Source organism: Mixophyes fleayi, chromosome 1 (genome assembly GCF_038048845.1).
Source record: "Mixophyes fleayi isolate aMixFle1 chromosome 1, aMixFle1.hap1, whole genome shotgun sequence".
Classification (NCBI taxonomy): Eukaryota; Metazoa; Chordata; class Amphibia; order Anura; family Limnodynastidae; genus Mixophyes; species Mixophyes fleayi.
The window spans coordinates 160030768-160044856 of NC_134402.1; the positions used below are offsets into that span (position 1 = coordinate 160030768).

A 14089-nucleotide genomic window follows, 5' to 3' on the forward strand; every position below is an offset into this window, starting at 1 on the left:
AGACCCCTTTGCCTTTCCCACTTAGTCAAGTAGCTGAATATGAGGTACTGAGAATGACATGTGAGTTGGCAGAGGGAAAATCGATTGATATACATTGGTCTTTAGCATTTTTCTAGTCTAGAGGGCGATGTTGAGGTGACTGAGAAATCGTTTTATATCAATACCAGCACATGATTAGGACACTACATAGAGGACTTTATACAGTGACACAGTTACCAACTGAAGTAGCTGCTAGTAAGGTCCACACTTACACGCACAACCATACAGGGCTGTCACACCAGGGAGAACATAGCTGTCAAATAGACAGCAGGGTTTTATGTGACAGCTAACAAATCTATGTTTTGTTTTGTTCTTTGTTGTATTGTTTTAGTTTTAAAAAGGTGAACACACACACACATGCACGCATACACATATTGGTTAATATAGGAAGATTTGTGTTACCCGAGGGATAAACTGTCTGGAAGGCGAAGAGATGTGGTGAGGAGTCTGGTGGACTCTGGAGAGATGGACAAGGTAGACCAATAGAGCCATCCCATATCCCTCCTGCTGATGGGTTTTCCTCCAGGTAAAACAAATACACGTCATCCAATTACCACCATGCAGGATCCTCAAGTATACTCAGGTGTACCAATGAAATATGTATGGGTAGAGGTGTATTGAAATGTGTCTAATGTATTACTGTATCATACTCAAAGCTTTTGTTATTCAATGTGATAGTCCTAGAGTTATAATAGATGATAGGGTATTCATGTTATTGATAATAGATGTATAATGTATGAGTAGTGGTAACAAATCACATACTTTCAATTAGCCATAAACCAGTGTGAACATAAAGTAGTGGTACTCGGTAGAATGAATTGAATAGAATAAGAGTTGGAACTTGATTGAAGTGCCACTAGTCCTTTCCCGCTACCAAGAGATCACCCCTGGGCAGACTCCCAACCTGTCAGTTTTTGAAATGTTCTTGACCCCTCGTGAGATGAGATTGTAACTGGGAGGCTAGGTTAGACCTTGAGAGAAGGTAAATAGTGAGACAGCAACCGAGAACGTCCAAAACACTGTTTCCTGAAAGGTCACACTAACTGTCAGGATGTTGGATCAGGAGAGTAAGTTGTGGAGCAGAAATTTCTTAAGCTTAGGTTATTTGCCAGACAGGTACCTGGTGTAGGCTACTAGCCTCATGGCTTCAAGGGTAGCAGAGACACACTGGTGCCCATACCACCCACTGCAGAGGGGCCAACACTCAGAGAAGGGTCCAAGGGCACTCATGAGTCTGTACTGGAAGGCCTCGAATGCAGTTAGTAGCACCTGAGCCAAAGGCTAAGACTGTTGTCCAGCATGAAGTTGTAGTTTTTCCTGTTTTGTGTTCCCTCATTGCATTTTCTTCTCAGGGCGGTTAATTCTTTCGATTATTAGCAGGTGACAAAGACTGGTTCAGGTAATGATAAGGAGGTATTGGGGAGGAAGAAGTTAGTAGCATAATCAGTCCCGTCAATTACTCTATTCAATTCAGGGGTAAAGGAAAATTTAGAAACTTTGGAGCTTGGAGAAAGTGCGAGGGGCTATTGTCTGAGTAGCATTACGTCCGTAAGTACGGCGACCCCATAGTTAAAAAGAGATACACCCAGCGATGCCAGTCCAGTAATATCCGGACTTGAGCAGGCATCCTTGAGAATGATTATCATTCTTGGGAGGGTAAGGTTTTAGACCAAACAAAGTGCTGGGCGTGCTCACACGTGCCTCAGTGAGTATATCAAGTAGGATTAGTTCTCTTTCCACTAAATATTCTTGAGGTACCCGAACTATAGGCGGGAGGTCCCTAAGGGAAAAAGTAGAACACATAGGTCCCTTAGTCTGAAGTCTCCCAATGCTTTGCCAGCCGATCACTGTTAAATCTGAGTATTGAGAGACTGTGAAGAACGAGCAGACAATAGCCCGCCCACAAGTGTTGATGAAAAGAACTGGTGACATTATTAGATGTGTGTATATTAACGTAAGCTGAAGGAGATTGCATATGACATTATTGATAGACATAGGATGATGCTATTGATGAACATGAAGTGTTTAAATGTATTCTGAGCTTAAAGACATGCGTTGGACAGAAGAACCTGTTAAACTTGAAGAACTGTAGTAGAGAATTCTGTATAGCTGATACACGTTCTACTGTACCTTGTACCTTTCCAAATAATGTATTAAGTGTTTTATTGCACCCTTGAAGGGCATACAAAAGGTTATCTCCAAGCTCCAGAAGTGTACGGTTTATAGTAAAAGAAGAAGTCGTTTAGAGGATTAAGACTCTCTCTTATGATAACTTGTTTAGATCTACAAACAGCATGGACATACACCAAGGGAGATTTGTATTACATAACAATGAAACGTGGTACTGAGATCCTGCTTATAACATCTTTAAGGTGATAGTTTATTGTACTATCAAAGGGTGGACTGTCAAAGTCGTATAATTGGATGAACGAAAGTATATTGGTTTAATATTGGTTTGCCGTGCATATTGCGAAGCGTACGCCACGTGTTACATGACGTGGTGCGTTCGCACGGTAAAATACGCACGCACACACTCGCATTACAACAGTTATTTATATAATTTCATATTGGTTCTGTTACACTGTAATTCAGGAGCAGATAGTATTCGGTTTATTATTAGTCTATATATATATATATATATATGTTGATTATATGTACATTGTAGTGTTATTAAAGGTTTAGGTAATAGGAAAGGTGTCATGCCTGATATCATATTGAAGCCCTAATCATCAGCAGCTGTCCGGTGCAGTCGGCGAAGAGATCGCACATTGCATACTTTAGTTATTGATATTAGAGAGTAAAACCTTTGTATGATACTGGCTATGAAAAGGAGCAGACCCCCTGGAGAGAAGACCCCCACCTTTGGATTCCTTAGATTGAATCAACCTATTACCTGTCTGACCTGGACCCACCCAACGTCTGGACCTATAGAAACAATCTACGTCATCTCTATTGTTCACAATGAAACACTGACTGTATATATATTAGCTGCATCTCACTGGGGCCTCAGTCAACTCTGACACAATATTCTATACAGAATATTGTCCATCGGGACCGGTGGGTGCGCAGCGTGCGCAAGCGATTGCATTGGTATGTACTTATCTTTTGGTATTGGCTGTATTGTACTTTATCATAATATAATAATGTATTGAAATGTTGACTATTTACATCTGTTAAAAATAAATTACTTTGTGCTTTGGACACACATTCAATTGATTGGGCAATGCTTATTTTAAAACGATAAAATTACTTTAGTACGCCTTAGAAAATTGGATGCAGGACTAACTCCGATCATTTGTGAGGATATTGATGGTGAAGGTGTTGGGGGTGTAGATTGCAGGTGCTGGGATCTAGCTGAGAGAAGGGAGGTAGCAGATGCTGAACTGCTTGTTGTTATTTTTAGCATAAGTTTCTGATTTTCACAAAAGCTTTCCATGAACTTGCTTCAAATGGCGTAACATGGATGAGGTTCCTATATGGTTAAGGTCCCTACCTCTACTGACTGTGGTTTTACAATGCTACAAATAACCAGACAACTGTTGTCAGGATTTGTGTAAAAATAATTCCACACATAAGTGGTGGATATTTTTGATCTTATGCCCAGGCTTGACAATGGCCTTTTTCTTATCACTGGCAAGAACTGCTTCCAATGGTGCATGACTTGCCACAGTAGAGTTAAGTAACAGCACTGTTTGCTTAGGTGCCTTAAGCCCACTGTTAGCTTGTTTTGTGGGGGCCCAAACAAACCAAGCACTTCAGCCACAAAAGTGGCACTGCTTGTCGCTGCAGTGCTTGCTTTGGTAAACTGTACATGTCCTTTCCAATATCTTATATAAGGGTGGGATGGCCCAAGGACAATTCGACTTTGCACCACTTTTCTTTTCTGCCACTGCTGTGTGGCAATGTTTCCTAGATGTGCTATGAACTGCCGTGTGTTTGTGTCATTGCTCTGTTGCTTACCATCCAGCCAGGTCGCTGCAGTCTTTGCTTGAATGTGTATAAAAATAATATTGTGACCTGTGAGGTGGTCAAAATTGACTGCAAACAACTTGAAATTAGTGTCATTGAGGTTAATAATAATGTAGGGGGAAAGAAAAGCAAAATTATGTGATTTTAGCAAAAAAAAATAGGGATTTTAGAAAAAAAGAATCCAAAACCAAAACCAAAACACGCAAGGGCAGTTTTGCCAAAACCAAAACCAAAACACGAAGTTAATCCAGATCCAAAACCAAAACCAGAACCCGGGGGTCAGTGAACATCTCTAGCCAGCACCCGTCTGGCACACAGTCATTGTCCATGACAATAATAAAAAAAGTAAAAGTATTTCACTTCAAATTTCACTTTGTTGACCATAATGTAAATATGTGGCACAATGTTGCTGCCTCACAGTGCTGGTCAGGGTCAGACTGGCCTATCGGGGAGCTGGGGTATTTCCCGGTAGGCCCGACGTCTGACGGCCATGCCCCACCTTCATTGGTGGGGGGAGCAGGTACTTTTAAAAAAAAAAAATACTTACCTCATAACAGTGCTGCCGCCCCTCCTTCCTCCTCCCTGTTCCTTTTGCATTGAATGTCGGGTGTGACGTCATCACATCACGCCCGACATTCAGTGGGGAACGGTGCAGAGAGGAGCTAGCACGCAAGAAAGAAGAAAGAAGTCAGAAGACAGAAGACAAGAAGAGAAGAAAAGAGATGAAAGAAGCCAATAGGAATGTAAGTAAAGGAACGGAGGCAAGGGGAGGAAAGCAGTAAGGGACATAGTGATGAAGAATGGGGGGGAAGGGAGAGCAGAAAGGCACATAGTGATGAAGAGGGGAGGAGAGCAGCATGGCACATAGTGATGAAGAAGTTGGGTAGAAAGGCACAGAGTGATGAAGAAGGGGGGAGCAGAAAGGCACAGAGAAATAAAGAAAGGGGAGGTAGAAAGACACAGAGTGATGAAGAAGGGGGGACAGAAAGGCAGAGATTGATGAAGGGGGGGAAGCAGCATGACACACAGTGATGAAGTGGGGGAGAGCAGCATTGCACACTGTGATGAAGGGGGCCAGGTGAAGGGGGGAAAAGCAGCATGGAGGGCGCAGTATGATCATAAGCGGGCACAGTATGGTGATCATAAGGGGCACAGTGTAATCATAAGGAGGCACAGCGTGGTGATGATGAAGGGGCACAGTAATGTGTGTGTGATGGCACAGGGTGCTTGTGGCAATGTAATATGTGTGATGGCACATTGGGATTGTGGCAATGTAGTGTGTGTGATGGCACATGGGGCTTGTGGCAATGTAGTGTGTGTGATGGTACAGGGGGCTTGTGGCAATGTAGTGTGTGTGTGTGTGTGTGTGATTGTTGGTTGCTAATGAATTGGTGCTCTTTTGTTTGTGGGGTGATGGTGGGGCAATTTAATTTTATAGTGGAGACTATTAATTTAAGATGGGGTGGTTTGGGAGCTTTAATTGAATGTGGGGGTGAGTTTAGGGAGAATGAGGTCTATTTATTAAATGTGAGTATGAATTATTTAATGGCAAGCGATGGTTGCGGGAAACAGGTATATTTATTAAATGTAAATACTATTAATTTATCACTGGGGCTGTTTGGAGGGACGGAAATAGGTTTATTTATTAAATGGGAATACTATTACTTTAATGTTGGGTTTGGTTGGAGAGATATAGATCTATTTATTAAATGGAAATACTATTATTTTAATGTTGGGGCTGGAGGAAGGCCTAATTATTAATAGTGGGTGCTATTGATTTAACATTGGGGTTAGGTTGGCATTTTCTAAATGTACCCATTTTTTTCCCAAATGGGGCCCCCAACATCCCAGGATCCAGACAAGCCGCAACTAAAGAAACCAGCAGCCACAGTCTGCCAACTGTTCTGATTCTAGTGGGACAAGTCTGATTTTTTGTAACTGTTCTGCCCAATCTAAGGGGCAGGCCAAGAATATGTACTCTTTATGTACACACTGCATTCTTTATATATTACACTACGGTGATAGCTGTCCTTCGTGGGCTTGCCACACCCCTTCTAGTAGTCTGTCCACACCCCCTCTGGTGGGCCCCTACCATTGTATCCCCCAGTGGGCCCTTTGTGTCCCAGTCTGAGACTTGCTGGAGTCACGGGTTCGATTCAAACAAGGGCCCTGTCTGTGTGGAGTTTATGTGTGCTATCTGTGTTTATGTGGGGGCTCTGGTTTCCTAAAACAGTCCATAAATGGATAAGGATCCATTTTATATGGCACTTAACTTCTCTGTTAGCTTGCTTAGGCACTGTGCTCTTTTTCTGATATTTTGTCTGTTACATTTTTGACACTGTTTATTAGTCATTCTTGTCTGCCCCTGCACTGACTGTAGTCTGTTTATTGATTGTCCTTGTCTGCCACCTGCATTGACCTTAGTCTGTTTATTGATTGTCCTTGTCAGCCACCTGCACTGACCTTAGTCTGTTTATTGATTGTCCTTATCTGCCATCTGCACTGACCTTAGTCTGTTTATTGATTGTCCTTGTCTGCCACCTGCCCTTACCATGGTTTTTGACCCGACTATTCTGTTTGCCGCTTGATATTAGTTTGAATTGTACCTGACTATTCTGCCATTTGTATTCAGTTTCCATTACTCATCTGTTATTCTCTATGTGTTGATTCAGTGAACTATCTTCCATCATATCCTTTGTATGCATCAGTTTATTAATATAAACCTATACAAGTGATGGCAACTGAGTACCAATAAGTATATATAGCTCTACAGGAAATCGAGGCTGCTAGAGGTGAACAGGTGGCATACATTAGAAAAATATGATTGGCTCTATATAAACGAAAATTATAATAGTTATTTAATTTGTTTCAATTAAAACTGTGAGTATGTATAAATGTATAACATATGTGTACACATAGAAAAATTGCATTTAAATATGTGGCTTGTTTGTTATTATAATGTACAATTTACAGACTACACTCTATTTTATTTTAAGGCATCTTCCTTGTCAGAGAAATCCTGTGATCCAAAGTCTCCATTCCCTAAGCACTCTGGTGTTGCAAGTTGCTGCGTTCACAAGGGTCTTGAGAGAAAACTTTGTTTAGCAGATTTAAAGCAACCTCCAAAGGAATTTCCAACGTATGTGGAACCATCTAATGAAGAACTATGTGGCTCCTTCAAGACTAATCCCCACATATTTTCTTGGAGGCAAGTGAACCAATTTTTAGACCTTCCATGTTTATAAAACTATGGTGTATCATTACAAAAGGCGTGTATTCTTATATCAATACTATTATCAGACCACCTGAGAATAAAAGGAGAATTGTATGTATAAACTCTGTAACAGAACTAATCATGCCTTCAGCAAAACTTATTTGATATTTACAAGAATTCTGCAAGTGTATATGGTTTATCAGAAAGCTTTCAGAACTTAACATTTTCCCTTTCTGTCAGCAAAATACAATATATTAGAATTACAAGTATTATTACTTAGATAGTGAGCTGTAAAGTATTGACAATGTTTACCCTTTCTTACTGTTCTATGTGCAATCAAAGCATTTCAATTGATTTTAAAATAAGTACACCTATCTGTGCAAAGTCTCACAATTGCATTTCCAAACAAGAGGTTCCTCATGAAGATCAAATAAAATTGAAAGCAAATCCAAGAAAAGTAATTGAAAAGCACCAATTAGGGAAAGAATATAAGAGGAGTTCAAAGATATCACTGGACCACCATAAAGAAATTAAGAGAATATAGAAAACTGTGAATTAGTCTGGAACAGGCTATCCTTCAAAACTGAGACTCTGTGCTAGAATGGGTACTTGTTAGGGATGCCATAAAGTGGCCAATGATAATTCTGGCAGAGTTACTCTTCTATGGCAGTTGTGGAAGACACTGTGAATGACACAATAGTCCAGGCACTTCACAAATCTGCACTTTTTAGAGGTTGACAAAAGCAAGAAATATTTTTAAGAAAACACATGTGAAATCTCACTTTGGGGTATATTTATTAAACTGCGGGTTTGAAAAAGTGGAGATGTTGCCTATAGCAACCAATCAGATTCTAGTTATCATTTATTTAGTACATTTAACAAAATGACAGCTGGTATCTGATTGGTTGCTATAGGAAACATCTTCACTTTTTCAAACCCACAGTTTAGTTAATATACCCCTGAGAGTTATATAAAAATCATTTTGATGAGGCCAAGATTTAACTTTATGGTCCAACAATAAATGTTTGGCCCAAGGCTAATACCTATCATTCTAAGTGCACTGTCCCTGCATTCTCTGTTTGAGGAACTGTAAAACTTGTCAAAATAGAGAGCAACATGGAAAAATCAAAATATAGACATATATTGGAGAAAAACTGTCTGTAGTTTGCAAGAAGCCATAGACTTGAAAGAATATTTATATTCCAGTAGAACAATGACCCAAATCATACAGATCACCGGTCGGCAAATCACCGGTCGGCTACCTCTCTTTCTCATCCCTTCTTCCCTTCTCCCCCTTTCTCGACTCAGTCTCCGTTTCTCCCGTCTCTCCGTCTCATCCATGTGTCTGTCTGTCTTCCCCTCCCTTTAGATTGTTCGCTCCTTTGAGCAGGGCTCTCCTACCTCCTGTTTCCATCACTTTTAACTGCGCTCTCCAGCTACTCAGCTCACCTCCTCTCGGTCCCTCTGCCCTCTGTCATCCGTGCCCACCCTCTTGGGCCATAGTTACCTGCCTGTACTCACTTTTACCCTCCCTCCCTCTCTTTCATGCTGTGCCTGAGCCCCCAGAGTTATAGTGCTTACTGTTACTTGTACTGTGCTGTTTCACCTTGTACTGTGCCATTGTTTGTCCTTGTACGGCGCTACTGATACTTTGTGGTGCCCTATAAATAAAAATTAATAATAATAATAATAATAATAATAATAAATACAGCAAAATTAGATAAGGAAGATTAAATAATAATAAAAAAAACAGTGCCACAATTGCAACTAAAGGTGAGTCTACAAAGTATTAAATAAATGGTTGAATACTCAGCTTATCAACGGTTGTCTATTTTTATTTGTAATTCATTAAAATAAAGTTTTCAATTTGTTTGTTTTTTAAATTAACATTAAAGATTATTTTGTGTTGATCAGTGGTAAGAATTCCAGAATAAACTTATTTTGATTCCATGATGTAAGAAAATCAAATATGAAACAGCATCAAGGGGGGAATACTTTTTATAGTCACTCTGGAATGAGTTAACCACAATGTTCAATGAAACAGTCTTCTAAGGAAATAACAAGCATAGCTTCTCATTATTTCTAAATTTCTAAAGATTTATGTTGTGCACATAAATTTTCCCAATTGTTTTATTTACATTGTTTATTTGTTCTTGCAGTTTTAAATTGCATTACATAAACAAAGTGATAACTATTTGTATACAATACTTGTACATATTGCACCGCAATCTTGCACTGGTTAGTGATGCCAACCTTTGGTCTGGGACTAAGGGAAATGTGTTGCCTAGTTTACTGCAGCACCCCTGGCACATGTTGATTAATAGGATACTATTTATAGAATTCAGTGGTTATATACATAGCAATTTACAATTCTTTTCTCAACTATGACAATTAAGGTTATACCTATTTTTTTCTCCTGAACTCTTGAGTCAGGATGTATTAAAGTCCCATTTTGCAAAACCACATCTTATTTTGCGTTTTCAGATTCATCTTCAAAATCAGGAAATGTATTAAGGTCATTTACACATTGAAAACCACAAATCTGATATCCGTAATAAAGGAAATAGTGCCAATTTTACCACCTGTATAGAACTAGGGCTTGCTAAATATTTTAGGGTAGGCCACACTGGACATGATTTATTTATACAAAAATGTTTGCCTGGTGGGATATCACCTGTCTGGCAAATTAAGTAGGTAAGTGCCATCCCACCAGACAGTGCTGCTCAATAAAACCAAGGGGTAAATTTATCAAGCTGAGAGATTCTGGCAGGTTTGAAAAGTGGAGATGTTGCCTATAGCAACCAATCAGATTCTAGCTAGCATTTTGTAGAATCATCATCATCATCATCATTTATTTATATAGCGCCAACATATTCCGTAGCGCTTTACAATTGGGGACAAACGTAATAAACTAATAAACAAACTGGGTAAAACAGACAAAGAGGTGAGAAGGCCCTGCTCGCAAGCTTACAATCTATGGGACAATGGGAGATTGACACATGAGGTTAAGTATACATTTTGCATCTTGGCCCAGCCAGACTGCAAAGGTAGGGTGACTCATAAGCTAAATGATCCTGTCACACAACAATGTTATTCCGGGGGTAGTTTTCTTGTGTGAAATTGTGTAACAGGCTAAAGGTAGTGAGGTTAAGATGGTGGTTGAGGAATATTATAAGCTTGTCTGAATAGGTAGGTTTTCAGAGAACGCTTGAAAGTTTGTAGAACAGAGGAGAGTCTTAAATAAATGATAACTAGAATCTGATTGGTTGCTATTGGCAACATCTCCACTTTTGAAACCTGCCGGAAACTTGCAGCTTAATAAATTTACCCCAAAGTGTTTCACAGACTGTTTTATCATCCAATGTTGCTTTAAAAGCTGTGGTCTGCTACAAAACACATGGGCCTGATTCATTAAGGAAAGGAAAGAAAAAAACATGTTGCATTGAAGGGGGAGGTAAATTTAAAATGTGGGGACAGTTGGGGTAAGGCATGACCTAGATCAACTTGAAATTTCAGTGTACAAATAAAGCTATCAAGTATTTGTGTGCTACATGAAAAAACTAATTTGCATCCCTTGCATTGTAACATTGTCTTGTGCAGGAGAAAACTTACTAATTTTTCTAAATGACTTTCCTTAATGAATCAGACCCATGATGTTTAGTGTTTTCAGGGCCGGATAAAGGGAATGGAGGCCCCTGGGCACTTACCTCCTTCTCCTCCTTCCCCGGCGTGCTGTACACTCTTTACTGAGGAGACTTCGTGAGAGTGAGACTCACGAGATCTCCTCAGTAAGGAGAATACAGCGCGCCGGGGAAGTACTGCAGGGAAAGTGCTTTCAAGGGCCCCCTGGATGCCATAGGCCCCTGGCCTGTAGCCCAGTTCTATGGTTAATCCGGCCCTGAGTGTTTTCAAATTGGGCAGACAACAGATTTGTCATCACCAAACTGCTGCTTAATACATTCTGTGATTTTTTTACCCTTTTTATAAAACATCTGATTTATTTAAATTGCCGGCGATGTGGCATGTGGACAGCACGCTGTGCAGATTTCCAGCAATTAATGTAGAAATCTCTGCACATTTTTCCTCTCACATCTCTGGGGTGCGAGGAAAAATGAGAGTCGATTTCTGTCTAATCTCCATCACAAGGTGTCTCGTGGGCGTAACAGAGACAGCTCGTGTCTATTTGAGTTCCCCCCTCAGAGTTTAATACAACCCAATCCTTTTGTGAAATGTGCTAATAAGAGGACATTATGACAAAAGCATATTAAACCCAAACTTATACTTCACTTCTACTATTAACTGCACCATGGTACTGAAGCTGCAGAATAATATATATATATATATATATATATATATATATATATATATATACATATATAATTTGCATAGTATTTGCTTGTGAAATTCTTCCTGTTATGCACAGAGGTATAGTGTGTAATCTAAATCTACCGTATCTACTTTACAGGTTTCTATATGAGTATACCAGTAATTATGCACATGCTCCATTACAAGTTGTCCTAAATTCCACAGAAAACTACTTGAATATGATAAAAGAATGCTGTACATCTAAAAAACCTACACCATGTTTTCTTAATCAGGTTTGTTTTGTGTTCTTTTTATTTATAACTTTCATTATATTTTTTCATGTAATGTTTGTAATTATTTATAATATATCTCTAGCACGGAGAACATGTATTACAGTACTTGAAAACAATTGGCTAGATGAAAGGAGGTCTGATGGGATATTATTAACATAATGAAAGTTGTCAGGTAATTTCTCTTGGAACTTTTTTTAAGACCAAATAAACAATTTCATGTTCCTTTAGGTAAGAAAAATGTTCCCACTCTCATCTCTCTATTTGATAAAATGAATTATTAGTGGGTAGACTAGTCTTCTGTCCTTGCTTATAATCCTCAATAACCAGGGTGAAACATTTTACTGAAAGAGCCACTAGTTCATCCCTTACTTCAAAGACTACGAAGTGATAAGGCTTCTAGCGAGGCGTTAGCTGCGCCAGTGGATTTGGGTATTAAAACTCATGGGTGTTTTATAGGTGATATAGATATTGTATATGCCATTTGCTTGGCAAAGACTCTTAATATTGTAATTTAAAAAGGCATATCAGGGCTGGAGTCTGTAGAATTTACAGATTAATATATTAATGCTGGCATTCACAGTGGCCCATCAATTGACCTAATTTGCAATTTACTGGTACGCCTAGATGGTCCACACAAGGTACATATCTATTCTCCATTGTTGACAGATGATTCTGCAAACTAGAAGTATAGGTAAGTTTGTGAAGGGGATAACTTTTCAGTGTTTCTCCTAAAATAGTGCTCATTAGCTTAATTCGCTTCTTAAATTAATCACGTGATTGAGAAGCTGCCTTAATTACAGTTTCCACCTTTGTGTGTTTGAAGATTTGTTTTATGTTGGACAAACTGCAGCCTTATATGTCTCCTCATCTTATTTATACCTCATTTCGCCAAATTCCTCCCATTGGTCAGTGAAAACTTCTGCCATTTTGCACCCCGAACCCATACATTTTGGCAGAGATTTATGTTCACTTGCCAAAATCAATAAATAATACACCACCAAATATCTTGAATTGCACCTTGCCCGTTTGTGCTTTCTAAATGACACCAGAGGCTGGCAACTCTTAGGCTTTTGGGGCAAACTCAAGCAAGTGGCCCAGATGGACAATTTAGCGTGGCAGGCATAGTTTGTCTAATAAGAGAATGGTTTATATAGGCAATATATATGGTATATATGACTTCTATACAATACAGAGACCAAGCTAGTAACATCTGTGCAATACAGGAAGCATTCTAGTGACTGGTATACAATACACAGAGATTTATAGTGACCAATTTACAATTCGAAGAACATTCTAGTCTCATATGTAAAAAAAAAACAGACTGTGTTCCTGTGACCAGTTTGCAATACATAGAGCATTCTATTGACTGACTTACAATATACAGAACTCTCTACTGTGATATACTATTAATCAGTTTATTTTACAATCTTCATATAAACCATTAGGGATACATTTTTTATTCAAAAACATCAATAATTTAAGTATATTCTACACAGAACCAAACAGTTTGTATTTTACCTTTCTCCTGCTCATAAAAGTTGTGTAGCTAATGACATTCTTTCTGGCACAGCTGATGGTGATACTGTTATGGGGCTATTGTTCAACTTGATCAATACATGCATAGCACTCTCTTGATTCAAACTGCATACATAGAATTATTGATTATATCAAAGTAATAATGTAAAGATGACAACACTACTGTACTCATCTAATATGGATGCCATCAGAGAGAAGAAACATAGATTATGACAGAAAGCAGACCCCAGATCTCAAGTAGCTTTATAATGCATAAACCCAATTTCTTTAAAAACAAAAATCAGACTCCAGAACTCAGGTGGCAATATAGATACCCCCCTCAAACCCTAATCTCTGTAGTAATAAAGAATTGGACCCCAGATCACATGTACCCTTTTCATACACCCCCTCCCCCCCCCCCACACACACACACACACACACACACAATCTCTGTTGCAATAACAAAATTCAGATCCCCAGATCTCTTCAAGCAATATTATACATGCCTACCACCCACCCAACTCTCTATAATGATATGTGATTGGGCAAGTGGGGCTTGCCTGTGGGGCAAACTATGTAAGCCATAGGACATGATATGACTGGTGGTATAATAAATTAAAGCAAAATTAACATAGAAAGGAATAGAGTGATAAAAGTAAATTTCCCTTGACCACTAGTCAACATAGGTGCTTGGACATTCTCTATCCAGAAGCACACACACCATACACTCCTGTCATCCAATTCATCTCAGCTG

At 39.2% G+C, this 14089-nt stretch overlaps 1 protein-coding gene across 2 annotated transcripts in view; it reads left to right on the top strand.

Annotated features, from left to right (window-relative positions):
- The window catches only part of GC (GC vitamin D binding protein), a 151848-nt gene that overhangs the window by 94211 nt on the left and 43548 nt on the right, over positions 1-14089 (top strand). Inside the window, exons 4-5 of one of the 2 annotated variants that reach the window (XM_075202383.1) lie at positions 7005-7216; positions 11688-11820. In XM_075202383.1, coding sequence (XP_075058484.1) covers positions 7005-7216; positions 11688-11820 — 345 coding nt within the window. Of the gene's footprint in view, positions 1-7004; positions 7217-11680; positions 11821-14089 lie in introns of both variants that reach the window. The other variant, XM_075202373.1, reaches the window with a different exon arrangement.